Genomic DNA, 14,634 nt, shown 5'->3' with positions numbered 1-14,634 from the left:
CTATGTTGGTGTAAATGCAGAACAAACAGCATGTGACCAAAAATAAACATATAAAGATAAATGGACAATATGACCAAAAGGAGAGGGGGGGAAAAATTAAAAAAAAAAAAAAAAAAAAAAAAAAAAGCATAAAGGGGGAGGGGAAAAAAGAAGGGAATACTGGTTGATGGGGGGTGTGACACCACCACCCAAAAGGCAGCTAAAAAGGTGCAACCAGGTCATTATACCCTAATTGTGATATAAAGAATATTATGTATCTTATATTTAAGTGTAAACATAACACCTCTAGACTCTATACAGATCCCATGGAAATATAGACAGGCGTCTGCTGCAAATCTCCCACAGCCCACCGTGGGTTTCACAACTCAGACAGTAAACATTCGACTATATACATGAATCAGGAAACAAACAAAACTTATACAATAAAACAATACCTGGAATAAAAACCTAAAAAAGGGGATATATGCTAGGCGTTGTTAATGAATGCATTAACGTCAGTCTCTTTGTTCAGACCGTATGGGGCGTATGTTTTTAGCCGGTATATCCAGCTCATTTCCATCTTTGAGATGGACCTGACCAGATGGCTCCCCCTCCAATGGGGTTTGAACTTATCTATTCCAAGGAATAGCGTATTAGCTGGGTTTTTACCATGTTTGAGCAGGTAATGCTTCGAAACAGAATGGTTTCTGAAGCCACTTAGTATGTTGGTTATGTGCTCGTTAAGCCGGATTTGAAGACTCCGCTTAGTACGGCCCACGTATTGTAGGCCACAAGGGCACTGCAATAGATAGACGACCCCTGTGGAGGCACAAGTTATGCATGGTTTGATAGTGTGCTCCTGACCTGTAGCTGTAGAGTTAAAGGTGGTAGTGCGTCTCTGTGAGCAGGAATTGAGAGTACATACTCTGCATTTCCTGCATTTATAATAGCCCGTGAGTTGTTCAAAAAATCCCATGCCTCCCATGGGGGGATTGAGGACATTAGGGGCTAGTTGGGACCTTAGAGATTGGGCCCCTCTAAAAATAACTCTAGGTTTAGCTGGAAGAACTTCCTTTAATACATTGTCATTGAGCGCCAAATGCCAATGTTTGCTAATGAGATGTTTAATACTTTTATGTTGGACTGAAAAATTAGTGATAAAAGGTACATCCTTGGGAAAACCGTCGCCTTGTACAGTAACCTTATCAGCCAAAAGGTTTGCTCTATTGCAGTGGTTCTCAACCTTCTAGTGCCGTGACCCCTTGATAAAACTTTCCAACCTGTGGGGACCCCTAACAGTAAAATTATTTTCATAGCGTGGGTTTAAAGCACCCAAGGCAAGACAAACCCGGACATTTAGCTCTTCCCGAGTGCCTTCCACTGGTACAGTAGTCAGCCTTGTCTAAGACTACAATACCACTGCCTTTATCAGCCGGCCTTATGACAAGATTTTTATTCTTACATAAGGTATCCAGGCCCTCTTGCAGAGATTTATTTAGTCTAGCTTTTTTAACCTCCATAGTATCAAGATCTCTAATGAGCACGTCCCTAAATACTTTCAAAGATGGTGCCAGGGACCCTGGAGGGTTAAAAAGGGATGCGTTGGCTAACCCAGAATGAACATATTGGCTAGTCACTGTATTATTAGTTTGTGAGATACCCAACATATACCTTTTAATGTTGAGTTTTCTCACAAATTTGTGAATATCCATGAAAGTATGGAATTTGTCAAGATTGGTGGGTGGGACAAACTTGAGACCTTTGTCAAGGATCGATTTCTCAGAGTCGCTCAAGACTACAGAACTCAAGTTAAAAATCCCCCTTCCTGCTACGTTCTTGCTCGCTTTAATTGCTCTGCTCCTCCTACCCCCTCTAGTTCCTCTTCTCTTTCTCCTTGTCTCTTTAATCCTTGGGTGGGTTTGTGAAAACCCCAGCTATTAGACCCATTGGTGCCAGGTTGGCCAGAAGAGACTGGGGGTCTAGTGTAAGTTTGATACGTAGGAGGGAGAGTTGTTCTTTGTGGTAAATACTGAGATTCTTCCGTGAAGGGGAAAAAATCGGGTCCCTCCCTATCACTCAGTGGGAAGAAGGCATTGGATATTGGGATATTATAATCCCAGCCAGACCCCCCCTCCGCCCCTAGGTATGAAGGGGATGGGTGATCTGAATCACCTACTGGATTTGGTCGCCACCAATTAGGGTAATCCCCATGAGGACCACTCCCACTTTGTGGTCCCTGAACCCAACCCCTACCCCGCGAGGGGTGACCTCTAGGTTTGGGTGGAGGGCCCTGATATTGTGGACCTTGATAAATATTCGGTCCATAGTCGGTTCTAGGCCAACTAGGTTGGCGTGCCTGGCCTTTTTGGGGGTAACCACCTCTGGACGGTCCCTGGCCCCTTCTAGGGGAATGGTAAGATTGGACCAACACTTTTTTCACTTTATCAGTGGCCTTTTTAGGGACCACCAATGGAGCCCGTTGGGAACCAAGCGGGTCAAATCTTCCTTCACCAGGGACTGTGGTGTCCATCTCATTAGAGTTATTTTTATTCTGTTCCTCCAACAGTTTTTTTTGCCAACTAAAGACGCTTCCTTCCTGATAGTCGGTGAGGTCTCTGTTGTATTTTTTCTTTTTCTAAATCCGTTGTTCCCTATCTTCCTTTTCCATGATTTTTTGGAGACTTGATGAACGGTCCCTATACTCATCACAATCTTTAATAGGATTAAGTTTTTCTCTGATGAGTTTAATTTCATCATCGAGCCTAGATAGTTTAGAGGTCTTTCTCTCTATTAGGAACCTGAGGAGTGTCACTCCGGCCTGGTTAAATGTTTATACCAACCTTCCAGGTCAGCCTCACCCTTCTGGGGAGCCAGTTCCCACCTCAAGCTTCTAGGTACCATAATATTTTTTACATATGTTTCTAGATAAACCACGTCCCATTTAGTGTGGTTTTCTGAAACCATGAGGTTTTTTAAACGGACAAAGGTCCCTCCCAAGTCTGTTTCATCTTCTTTGAAGGACTCAAAAACCCCTTCTACATTCAACATCTTTTTAGCTCTAAAATCAAAAATGTCCATATTAGGGACTGGACAAGGGGTGTCCATGGTGAAAAGGGACAGCAGCAATAATAAGCCAAAGAGCAAACAGTATAATAGTAAAAATTGCGCTTATCCAGCTAAATAATTAATGCACATAAATTAATATACCACAAGAAATATATAAATCAAAGGAAATATATATATGAAAAATAGGGAAGGCAGCAGTTCTGGTGCCGAAGCACAAATTTAAGAACAAGGAAAAGGGGGGTTAGAACTGCGCCATGGCACCCAGACTTCGTGTGTTATAAAGTCAATTGGATAAAGTAGACTTCAGGGTTTAAAAGGAAGAAAGTCAATAAAATTCTCCAGGGGTTCCACGATCCTAATGTACGGAATGATGAATCCCACCCAGATGGTCCACACTTATTCCATATATAACTCGACTGCCAGAGTCATGAGCAGCTTACCAGATCATTGACTTCAAACAGCAGTCGACTAGTTCCAACTAGAGATATGTGGATGGTCACGATTGATGTGACATCCCTGTATACCATCATTCCACATCATTTGGGGTTTGAGGCGGTACAATATTATTTGGAACGTGATTCGGACTTACAGGAGAAACAGGTCCATTTCATTATGTCCCTGTTAAAGTTTGCAGCGGCCTCGAACTATTTTTGGTTCGAGGGGAAGTTTTATAGGCAAGATACGGGTGTAGCCATGGGGGCCAAATATGCTCCCAGCTTGGCTAACCTATTTATGGCCAAGTGGGAGGAGGATGTCATCTTAGGTAACAATGTACCCCAGATTGCCCTTTGGGCAAGGTACATTGATGACATCCTCCTCCTATGGGCTGGTGAGCATGTTGACCTATTGTCCTTCATGGCCTCCCTAAATCAGAACGATAGGGGCATACTGCTCAAGTTCGAGGCGAGCCAGTCCGAAATACATTACCTTGACCTATCCATTAGAATAGAGGGTGATGGGTTTATAACATCTACCTATTTTAAAGAGACAGATAGGAATTCGTTTATACCTACCGACAGCTGCCATTATAAACCTTGGATAGCTGGAGTACCAAAGAGTCAGTACCTCAGACTTAGGAGAAATTGTAGTCATACTGCCGATTTTTCAAATCAAGCTGAGGTTCTGACGAGCAGATTCCTAGAGAAGGGTTATCCCCTGGAATCACTATTGGAGGCCAGAGAAGGTGTTCTGAATACCAATAGAGCAAACCTTTTGGCTGATAAGGTTACTGTACAAGGCGACGGTTTTCCCAAGGATGTACCTTTTATCACTAATTTTTCAGTCCAACATAAAAGTATTAAACATCTCATTAGCAAACATTGGCATTTGGCGCTCAATGACAATGTATTAAAGGAAGTTCTTCCAGCTAAACCTAGAGTTATTTTTAGAGGGGCCCAATCTCTAAGGTCCCAACTAGCCCCTAATGTCCTCAATCCCCCCATGGGAGGCATGGGATTTTTTGAACAACTCACGGGCTATTATAAATGCAGGAAATGCAGAGTATGTACTCTCAATTCCTGCTCACAGAGACGCACTACCACCTTTAACTCTACAGCTACAGGTCAGGAGCACACTATCAAACCATGCATAACTTGTGCCTCCACAGGGGTCGTCTATCTATTGCAGTGCCCTTGTGGCCTACAATACGTGGGCCGTACTAAGCGGAGTCTTCAAATCCGGCTTAACGAGCACATAACCAACATACTAAGTGGCTTCAGAAACCATTCTGTTTCGAAGCATTACCTGCTCAAACATGGTAAAAACCCAGCTAATACGCTATTCCTTGGAATAGATAAATTCAAACCCCATTGGAGGGGGAGCCATCTGGTCAGGTCCATCTCAAAGATGGAAATGAGCTGGATATACCGGCTAAAAACATACGCCCCCTACGGTCTGAACATAGAGACAGACGTTAATGCATTCATTAACAACGCCTAGCATATATCCCCTTTTTTAGGTTTTTATTCCAGGTATTGTTTTATTGTATAAGTTTTGTTTGTTTCCTGATTCATGTATATAGTCGAATGTTTACTGTCTGAGTTGTGAAACCCACGGTGGGCTGTGGGAGATTTGCAGCAGACGCCTGTCTATATTTCCATGGGATCTGTATAGAGTCTAGAGGTGTTATGTTTACACTTAAATATAAGATACATAATATTCTTTATATCACAATTAGGGTATAATGACCTGGTTGCACCTTTTTAGCTGCCTTTTGGGTGGTGGTGTCACAGCCCCCATCAACCAGTATTCCCTTCTTTTTTCCCCTCCCCCTTTATCCTTTTTTTTTTTTTTTTTTATTTATTTATTTAAATTTTTCCCCCCCTCTCCTTTTGGTCATATTGTCCATTTATCTTTATATGTTTATTTTTGGTCACATGCTGTTTGTTCTGCATTTACACCAACATAGTTTTAAATATTAAGTATTATTTATTCTAACACTGTCACCTATATGATTAAAAGAACTATAGGTATTTATATAAGTTTTTTATTCTAATCTCTTTTTCACTTAAAACATTTTTTTGCACATAATTAAGAATTATGCTAATTTGTTCACTTGTACACACATAGTATTTTTACTTGTACACACGTAGTATTTTTTCCACGGTGGCTCCGGAGATTGGCAGCTATCAGTCCCCTGCGAGCTTTTATATGGATTTATGCACATGAGGATTTCCCTAAGGGATCCCTTTTCACCTTTTTCTTTGTTTGAATTGTCGCTGCACCATTGTGAAGCTACCACTAGGTGGCACTTTGCTCCTATATGCCGTTATAGGTACCGCCACTGCGTATAGTGTGCGCTTGCAATTTAGATCTTGATGCCTTTCTGCAGTCTGTTGCGTTAGTGCCTGTTCACAATAGACTGCTCACTTATTTATTTTTTATTTTCCTAATCACAACACTGCTTATGCACTCATTCATTCAACTAAGCTGGGTCCAGTTAGATGTTAGTCGGGTATGGGCATGTTTGCCCACGACCAAGATGGCGTCTGCTGCGTATTTGCTCACACCTCATGGTGGGGTCTGAGCCTATTAATAGGATGACGCACCGCAACGCCCTATCCCATTGATAACGTCGAATGACGAAACGCGTCTGGGAGGACGTGCGGTGACGTCATTACGTTTGGAGTAAGGGCTTCGCTCTGTTACATGCCGGCCGGCAATTTCAAATGCTCCTTGTGATTACTACATTATGTGAGTAACCCTTTTTATTGTTTTATTGTTTTAATAAATAACCTATCCCACGGAGTTACGCTATGTTTGCCGTTTTCTTTTTTGTGCGGTGACACCATTGTTAATTATCGAGGGTGCAAGTGGTGATTTCATCCAGGGAGTGGAATCTCCCCAAAGGCCGCGGCTGGGTCATAGCCGACTGTTGTTTATGATTGGAGTTCTGGTAAGCTGCTTCTAATATCGGTGGTGGGATTTCACACATAGCGTGCTGTGAATCACGGTGGACCCTCTCTCATATACTCTGCGCCTCTGTCAATCTCTGGGGAGTGAGTGACATCTAGGAAGTGGGTCTCCCCCCCCCCCCCCTCTCCTTAAAGGCCGCGGCTGGGTCACAGTCGACTGCTGTTTGAAGTCAATGATCTGGTAAGCTGCTCATGACTCTGGCAGTCGAGTTATATATGGAATAAGTGTGGACCATCTGGGTGGGATTCATCATTCCGTACATTAGGATCGTGGAACCCCTGGAGAATTTTATTGACTTTCTTCCTTTTAAACCCTGAAGTCTACTTTATCCAATTGACTTTATAACACACGAAGTCTGGGTGCCATGGTGCAGTTCTAACCCCCCTTTTCCTTAATCTATATTTGCAATCTGGCTTCCGGGTACTTCTCCCCGTGGGAGTAGGCGTTTCTATGCTGAGGAGGCATGTCATCTGGGAGGTCGCCCAGATGTTTGACGTTATTTCAGAAAAAGTTCTCCCCGGCGAATAAGGACCCGCCCCCCCGTATTGCGTAGGCGCGCCACGAGTCACGGCATTTCCGAAAGAAGCCAAACATGCAGAGCTGCGAGTCGGCTCTATACAGCGCCTTCGCACCGACTAGGAGCCGTGTAGAGCTGACTGCGCAGGCGCCGTATAGAGCTTCTTCATGTTTGGCTTCTTTCGGAAATGCTGTGACTCGTGACGCGCCTACGTAATACGTAGCACGTCATTGTTTTTTTACGTCACCGCGTTCTGAAACGATCGTTTTTTAACCGATGGTGTGTAGGTACGACTGATGAAAGTCAGCTTCATCGGATATCTGATGAAAAAATCCATCAGACCGTTTTCATCAGATAAACCGATCATGTGTACAGGGCAATAGAGACCACCGGGACCATCTGGTCCGCGGTATTCTCTATGGTAAATTGCCACCCCTCATTCTTCGCACAGGTGAGCCGGTAGAAGCACCCGAGGGCAGCGGGGCGGCTGTTTTTAAATGAAAGGAAATCACCAGCTGAAAAAGAAGTTATCTGATGATGCAACTGCACCTAAGGACCGCCTCCTGCAGATATACGTCGGCAGAATGGCACGGCTGGGCACAAGCACGTACCTGTACGTCCTCCTTAAGTGCCCAGACGTGGGTCGCTGGCGCGCGCCCGTGACCCGGTCCAAAGCTCCGTGACCATGGGACCCGCGGACCAGATCGCCGCTGGAGTTCCGCGATCGGTCCCCGGAGCTGAAGAACGGGGAGAGCTGTGTGTAAACACAGCTTCCCCGTTCTTCACTGTGGCACTGTCATTGATCGTGTGTTCCCTGATATAGGGAAGCACGATCAATGACGTCACACGTCCAGCCCCACCCCCCTACAGTTATAAACACAGATGAGGTCACACGTAACCCCTTCAGCGCCCCCTAGTGGTTAACTTCCAAACTGCAATTGTCATTTTCACAGTAAACAATGCATTTTTTGCTGTGAAAATGACAGTGGTCCCAAAAATGTGTCAAAATTGTCCGATGTGTCCGCCATAATGTCGCAGTAACGAAGAAAATCGCTGATCGCCGCCATTAGTAGTAAAAAAAAAATAATAATAAAAATGCAATAAAACTATCCCCTATTTTGTAAATGCTATAAATTCTGCGCAAACCAATCGATAAACGCTTATTGCGTTTTTTTTTATACCAAAAATAGGTAGAAGAATACGTATCGGCCTAAACTGAGGAAAAAAAAATTTTTTATATATTTTTTGGGGATATTTATTATAGCAAAAAGTAAAACATATTGCATTTTTTTCAAAATTGTCCCTCTATTTTTGTTTATAGCGCACAAAATAAAAACCGCAGAGGTGATCAAATACCACCAAAAGAAAGCTCTATTTGTGGGAAAAAAAGGACACCAATTTTGTTTGGGAGCCACGTCGCACGACCGCGCAATTGTCAGTTAAAGCGACGCAGTGCCGAATCGCAAAAACTGGCCGGGTCCTTTACCTGCCTAAAGGTCCGGGTCTTAAGAGGTTAAACTCTAGACGTCATAATATGACGTCCACCTAAGGAGAAGTGGAGGGTTTAATACACCTTTTTTAAATACTACTTTAACATGTTATGGGCATAGTCATAAAGAAGTTAACAATTTGATCCTCCAGCCACTGAACACCATGAGAAGGTTGAGTGGAATTCTAAAAATATTAATATGCAACATTTTCAATGATGTTCACCTTCAGCATACAATTGAATTGTTGCCTACATCTCATTTCCAGCTTTTCAATGGAGAATCCAGGTCTTGGTAACCTTTGCAGTATTTATATTACGGTGAATGTTTGAAACATTTTGCTTTTTTTAAATTGTGAATCATTATTAAAATCATTGCAACCTATATAAGTATTTGAAAATGAGGAATTCACTATTATTTCTCATTTACATGGCTCAGAGCTTCACATAGTAAGGACACAGAATTTTTTTAATGTATTTATAATATATAAAAAGAAAAAATGCCCCTATGTCGTACTGTGAATATTACTCTCCATTTGCAGCTTGCTCCAAATCTTCCTTGACATGTTAGTTTTGCTATGATTGCTATTTGGCATATTGCATATTACTGGGAATTTTAATTTGCATATTACATTTTGCTGTGAATATTATTTGGCGTATTCTCGATGTGCTTCTCACTTGCCATTTTATGCCTTACTTTGATTATTTGCCATATTGCTTATTGCTGGGAATTTAACATGGCACATTACGCTTTGCGGGGAATATTATTGGCTTAGTCTTGATGTGAATATTACTTGGCATGTTCCATATTGCTGTGAATATTTCTTGCCATTCTACATGCTGCTGGAAGTATTACTCACCATGCAGCATCACAATGTGATAACGTTTTCTTTCAAAGTATAACCTGCGCCTGTTAACGTATTGATGTATTTGTGTGTTGAAATCTACATAGTGCAGCTTGATAGAATGTTGCTTGGCATATTGTTGTATTACTTACTGCTGGAATTAATACCAAATTTGGCCTTTTGGATTTGTACTTGTAACTGGCTTCTGAGATCTAGCAAGGATAGTATATCTATTGTTTCATTTTGTATCATGTGGAAGAAAATGGATCATTGCTAGGTGCCTTTCCGAAGACGGAATGTAGTCAGCTACCATGTTTTTAAGCTGAACTCCGGATAGTACAGATTGAAAACATATAAGGAAGCCGTTGCACTAGAATTGTATTGCCATTGTGAGGGGTTAGCTCGGTAGCGGGGTGTGTGACCCCTTGGATGGGTTCACCACACACTGAATTTATACAGACTGGCAGTCATCTTGCTGGAAAACAATTTCAAGCATCCAAACAGCATAAACAAAATCAAACCTAAAATAAAATCCTAGCCACTCTGGGTGTCTACCTTCCACACAGGAAGCTATCTAAGGAGTCTGGCTCAGCCTAGCGCTGGGCAGACAATGCTGGTCATACAGCACAAACAGTAGTCTTGATATTTATAACACAGGAAAAAGTCAATGGTCTCCTCACCTCATCAGTAGACTTTCTGGCACTGCTCTCCTACTCACACAGCCTTAGGAGTGATGCAGCAACCAAGTGGTAACCCTCTGGCTACTTATAAAGGCCTTGATTGCTTCATTCTGAACAGCTGAAGCTTTTCAACGGCCTTTAGCCTTCCACTGGCTACGTTTGTAGCCGACGCCGATAACAATCTGTGTATCGTCTAAACAAGGCAGAAATGTATGTCCCATCAGTGACAACACCCACAGATTTACCTGACTTCCTGTCAGACAGAGTAAATTTCTTTCCTGCAACCACAGTGTTGCAGGGGAATGCCTCCCGTGGAGCTATTGTGTTCTGGAAGAGCCACTCCAAATGAAAATCAATGCCAAGCCACAGTGGTGGCTGGTGCTCAAAATATTTGGCATGGGGGGGGGGTTGCAAACAAACTGGACAAAAAAAAACATGGATTATAGCCACTGTGCCCATCCCACGCAGCCACTGTGCCCATCCCACGCAGCCACTGTGCCCCATCAAATGCTACCAGTGTGCCCATCAATTGCTACGACTGTGCCCCATCAGATACTGCCCGGCACTAACCTGTCTCACAGTGGGTCAGCAGCAGACTCCTGCACGTCCTCCATGTCTTCTTCCATCCTCTCTCAGGCGTCCAATCACAGCGCCTGACATTTCAGCCAATCAGGTAACAGACCCAGCAACCTGATTGGCTGAGAGGTGGTTCAGTGTTAGCAAAGCAAATTCCTTCCCTGTGCTAACACACAGCTGAGTGAACAGCGAACGCCCAGCATTGCGCCCGCTGTTCACATTTGTGGGTGCCTATTAGAGCCTATGGCTTCCAAAAAACCCGCCGGTGTAATTCAGGTGCCCTGTGCCCGAAAAGGGATGGACACCTGAATAGGGGGTGTCAGCGGCAACCATAGATTCATGCAATCCATGAATCTATCTATGGGGATAGAACGGTGCAGGAGAGAGGGGGCAGGGCCCATGCTCCCCTTATGTACGCACCGCCAAGCCATATCCCATGACAGACTCCATCCTAATTGGAGATATCTTACCTGTACAACATAAAAATGTGGTCATGCATGTCCCCCCCCCCCGCCACAGATGGCCATGAACTGGAGCAGGAAGCTGGGGTTATATAGGGCTACTGGGGTAGCACCTCCCCTTTTATGCTGAATGCATTATCGTACATGTTAAAATGATTGTCAAGTCTTCTTTTTTTTTTCTATAAAAATAACCAACATGTTATACTTACCTGCCCTGTGCAGTGGATTTTCACAGAGCAGCCCAGATCCTCCTCTTTTCGGGTCTCTCTTCTGTGCTCCTGGCCCTTCGCTCCTGTTGAGGGCCCCCACAGCAAGCAGTTTGCTATGGGGGCACCAGAGCCGAGTCACAGCTCCATGTGTCCAATCAGACATGGAGGCCCGCTCCCCTCTTTCTCTGATTGGCTTGCTGACTGAGGTTGATTGACAGCAGCCAATGGCACCACTGCTGTGTCTCAGCCAATCAGGAGGGAGAGTTTTGGACGGCCGAGACACTCGTGGACATTGCAGGACAGATATGGGACTCAGGTAAATATTAGGGGGCCGGGGGCTGCTTACAAAAGGCTTTTTATCTTAATGCATTAAGATTAAAAACCTTCTGACTTTACAACCCCTTTAAAGTGAAACTAAAGTTGGCAATACTCATCCCCCCTCCACTAGGTCCATTGCAGGAAATGGAATCCTCTCTCAGACTTCCTCTGGTAAAGTAGGAACAAAAATTGTCTCTGGACAGCCGCACTATGAACAAATTGTAGCCTTTTATTAAAAGGACAGCACTACAAGTCACAGCAAAATAAAATAAAACCTGACTGCTGACGCGTTTCGCACTAAAACTAGTGCTTAGTCATAGCTACAGTATGAGGGTGAGGGTGAGTGTTGAGGAGCACCCAGTACAAAGGTTAATGATAGGAGTTAAAGTCCAAATCTTGATCTTTATTGATCAAAAGATTTCAATGCATTTTGGGGGAAATGCGCTCACGCTTTCCTCAGGACTAATGTATACAAAAATGAAACATAATATAAATAACTTATAATACCCCCTGACCAACTGGATAAGCGCAGAATCAGGTCTCCCTGTCGGATGACACAAGCTCTCCTGAGGTGTGGAGTCCAATTACTAACCAGTGTTCATCAGAGCTCATGATGGTGGAGATGGGTTTTGCTGCATGTTAGTACCAGGTCATGGTCCTCAGGATCACCTCACCAGGAGGTGAGTAAGCCGGGGTCCAATAGCAGATAAAAACTCAAAAAAGAAAATATGGACGGCCGCACCAAAAAAACTTTGAAAGGTAGCCTTTAATGGTAAAACAGGAAAAGGCACTACAAAGCACAGCAAGCAGTGGGGTATATAGCTAAAGTAGCAGTAGCAGATAAGAATGGAAGATAAGGATAAGCAGAAGTGTAGTCAGTAAACAAGCCAATAGTCAGTAACGTATGGTTGCTTGCAGGTTGGGAATAAGCAGAAGCATAGTCCAGGAAAAAGCCAAGGGTCGGTAATGAGTGGCAGCAAAGATGTGTGCAGCAGCAGGACTGCAGCAGCAGCAGTGAGATATTGGCTGGAGAGAGCACAATAATCTGGCAAACAGGAAGTGCAGAGACATGGCCTAAATCAGGAAGTATGGGTTGAACAAAAAAGCATTACGAAAATGTATTTTTCCAAGAAAGAATTGGACTTTGTAGGCACATTAGAATATAAAAATAGTTTTAATAGTACATAAATACATAGATTAATAATACAATATACAAAACAAAGGTCCCTGGGTGCAAAGAGGCTCAAAGTTTCAACTTCCAAACGGAGAGGCCCGGATACACATACATCGGCGCATATTTATGCCGGCGTAGCGTATCGAATATACGCTACGCCGACGCAGCGCAGAGAGGCAAGCACAGTATTCACAAACCACTTGCTTCCGAATCTACGCTGGGTTTTGAAAGCGCAAGTCGTCATAAGTGGAAGTGGGCATGAGCAATGCAAATGAGGCGTGACCCCATTCAAATGATGGGCAGAGCGCCATAAAGATACGAATAACGAATGGCGCATGCGCCGTCCCGTGGACGCATCCCAGTGCGCATGCTCAGAATCACGTCGGAACTACTCCCTAAGATTTGACGGATCACTGCCTACAACGTGAACGTAACCTACGCCCAGCCCTATTCACTTACTACGTAAACTACGTAAAATACGACGGCTGTGTTCCCTGGTCCATACCTTAGCATGACTTGCGCCTCATATATGGGGAATAACTTTACGTACGACTTACGCAAAACGCATATATTATGCGCCGGGCACAAGTACGTTCGTGAATCGGCATATCTCCCTCATTTGCATATTTGCATATGTGCATAGAAAATCAATAGGAGCGGCAAATGCGCCCAGCGTAAATATGCGCCCACGATATGACGGCGTAGGCAAGTTATGTCGGTCGTAGGAAGCCTATTTTCAGGCGTATCTAGTTTTGTGGGCACGCCGCACAGATACGAAGGCACATATTTGCACTTACGCTGCGTATCTCGAGATACGACGGCGTAAGTGCTTTGTGAATCCGGGCCAGAGTGTTTTCGCCCTCGCTTCCATGCAACTTGTAACACGGAGGGAGTAGTGTATTTGATGACTTTCAAATGCGGGGCATTTTATGTGGGCAAAACAATCCACCAATTCAAGCAGCAGATATATGACCATATATACTACTTCCAATTTGCCAAAATGCTGACCCCGGTCAGACGCCATTTAGGCCTCTATCACAAATTTGATACCAAGATGGTCCATTGTGTTAGAAGTTATACCTCAGGACCCACGGGGAGGCAACTGGGGTAAGCACATCCTCCAGAGTAATTGCACTCCACACCTCAGGGAGACCTGATTCTGTGCTTAACCAGCTGGTCAGGGGGTATTATAAGTTATTTATATTATGTTTCATTTTTGTGTACATTAGTCCTGAGGAAGGCGCAAGCGTATTTCCCCCAAAATGCATTGAAATCTTTTGATCAATAAAGATCAAGATTTGGACTTTAACTCCTATCATTAACCTTTGTACTGGGTGCTCCTCAACACTCACCCTTTAGTTGGATATCCACTGTATATCTTCTTTTGAGACCATCAGAGGGGCAGCAGCCCAAACCCGTAATAGGGCCAGTCTACATGGCTCATTTACTGTTAGCCACTTTGAAAGAGGAATGGCTCGGGTTAGACCTCTATGAACCAATATCCCACTTCTGTAGGCCACACACATGGCAGATTTGAAAGTCTAGTGGAAAGATCGCTTCAATGTTCACGCCAAACAGATTTCCCGTGATTCCTGCACCAGAGACCCATCCCCAATTTAAAACTTGAAAAAACAGTCTCGAGTCAAATTCCATTTTAACTTGAGTTTCCGGTAATTCATCACAGACAGATTTTGATTCCTTAAAATAACACAGGTCACATTTTACTGGAGTGTACCTTCACCATTTTGGCATCAGTGCTATAGTAACCTATATTGTGTGCCAATTTCTGGCTGGAAGTTTGCCAGTTTGTGGGGGCAGGTCTTTGTGTATAGCTCAAAAGCAAACAAAAATATCCATCTGGTTATTAGAAATGCCATATAATTTTTTTTGTAGATTCAAAATATACTTT

At 43.6% G+C, this 14,634-nt stretch overlaps 1 protein-coding gene across 1 annotated transcript in view; it reads left to right on the top strand.

Moving 5' to 3' along the window:
• The first annotated feature begins 3,738 nt into the window (after window positions 1-3,738).
• LOC120915824 (SH3 and multiple ankyrin repeat domains protein 1-like) overlaps window positions 3,739-14,634 on the top strand; it is a 117,679-nt gene continuing 106,783 nt past the window's right edge. Inside the window, exon 1 of the mRNA XM_040326624.1 lies at window positions 3,739-3,842. Coding sequence (XP_040182558.1) covers window positions 3,739-3,842 — 104 coding nt within the window. The remainder of the gene's footprint in view (window positions 3,843-14,634) is intronic.

Source organism: Rana temporaria, chromosome 10 (assembly GCF_905171775.1).
Source record: "Rana temporaria chromosome 10, aRanTem1.1, whole genome shotgun sequence".
Classification (NCBI taxonomy): Eukaryota; Metazoa; Chordata; class Amphibia; order Anura; family Ranidae; genus Rana; species Rana temporaria.
Note: the sequence above shows the minus strand (reverse complement) of the source record. Positions and strands in the feature narration are given on the sequence as shown.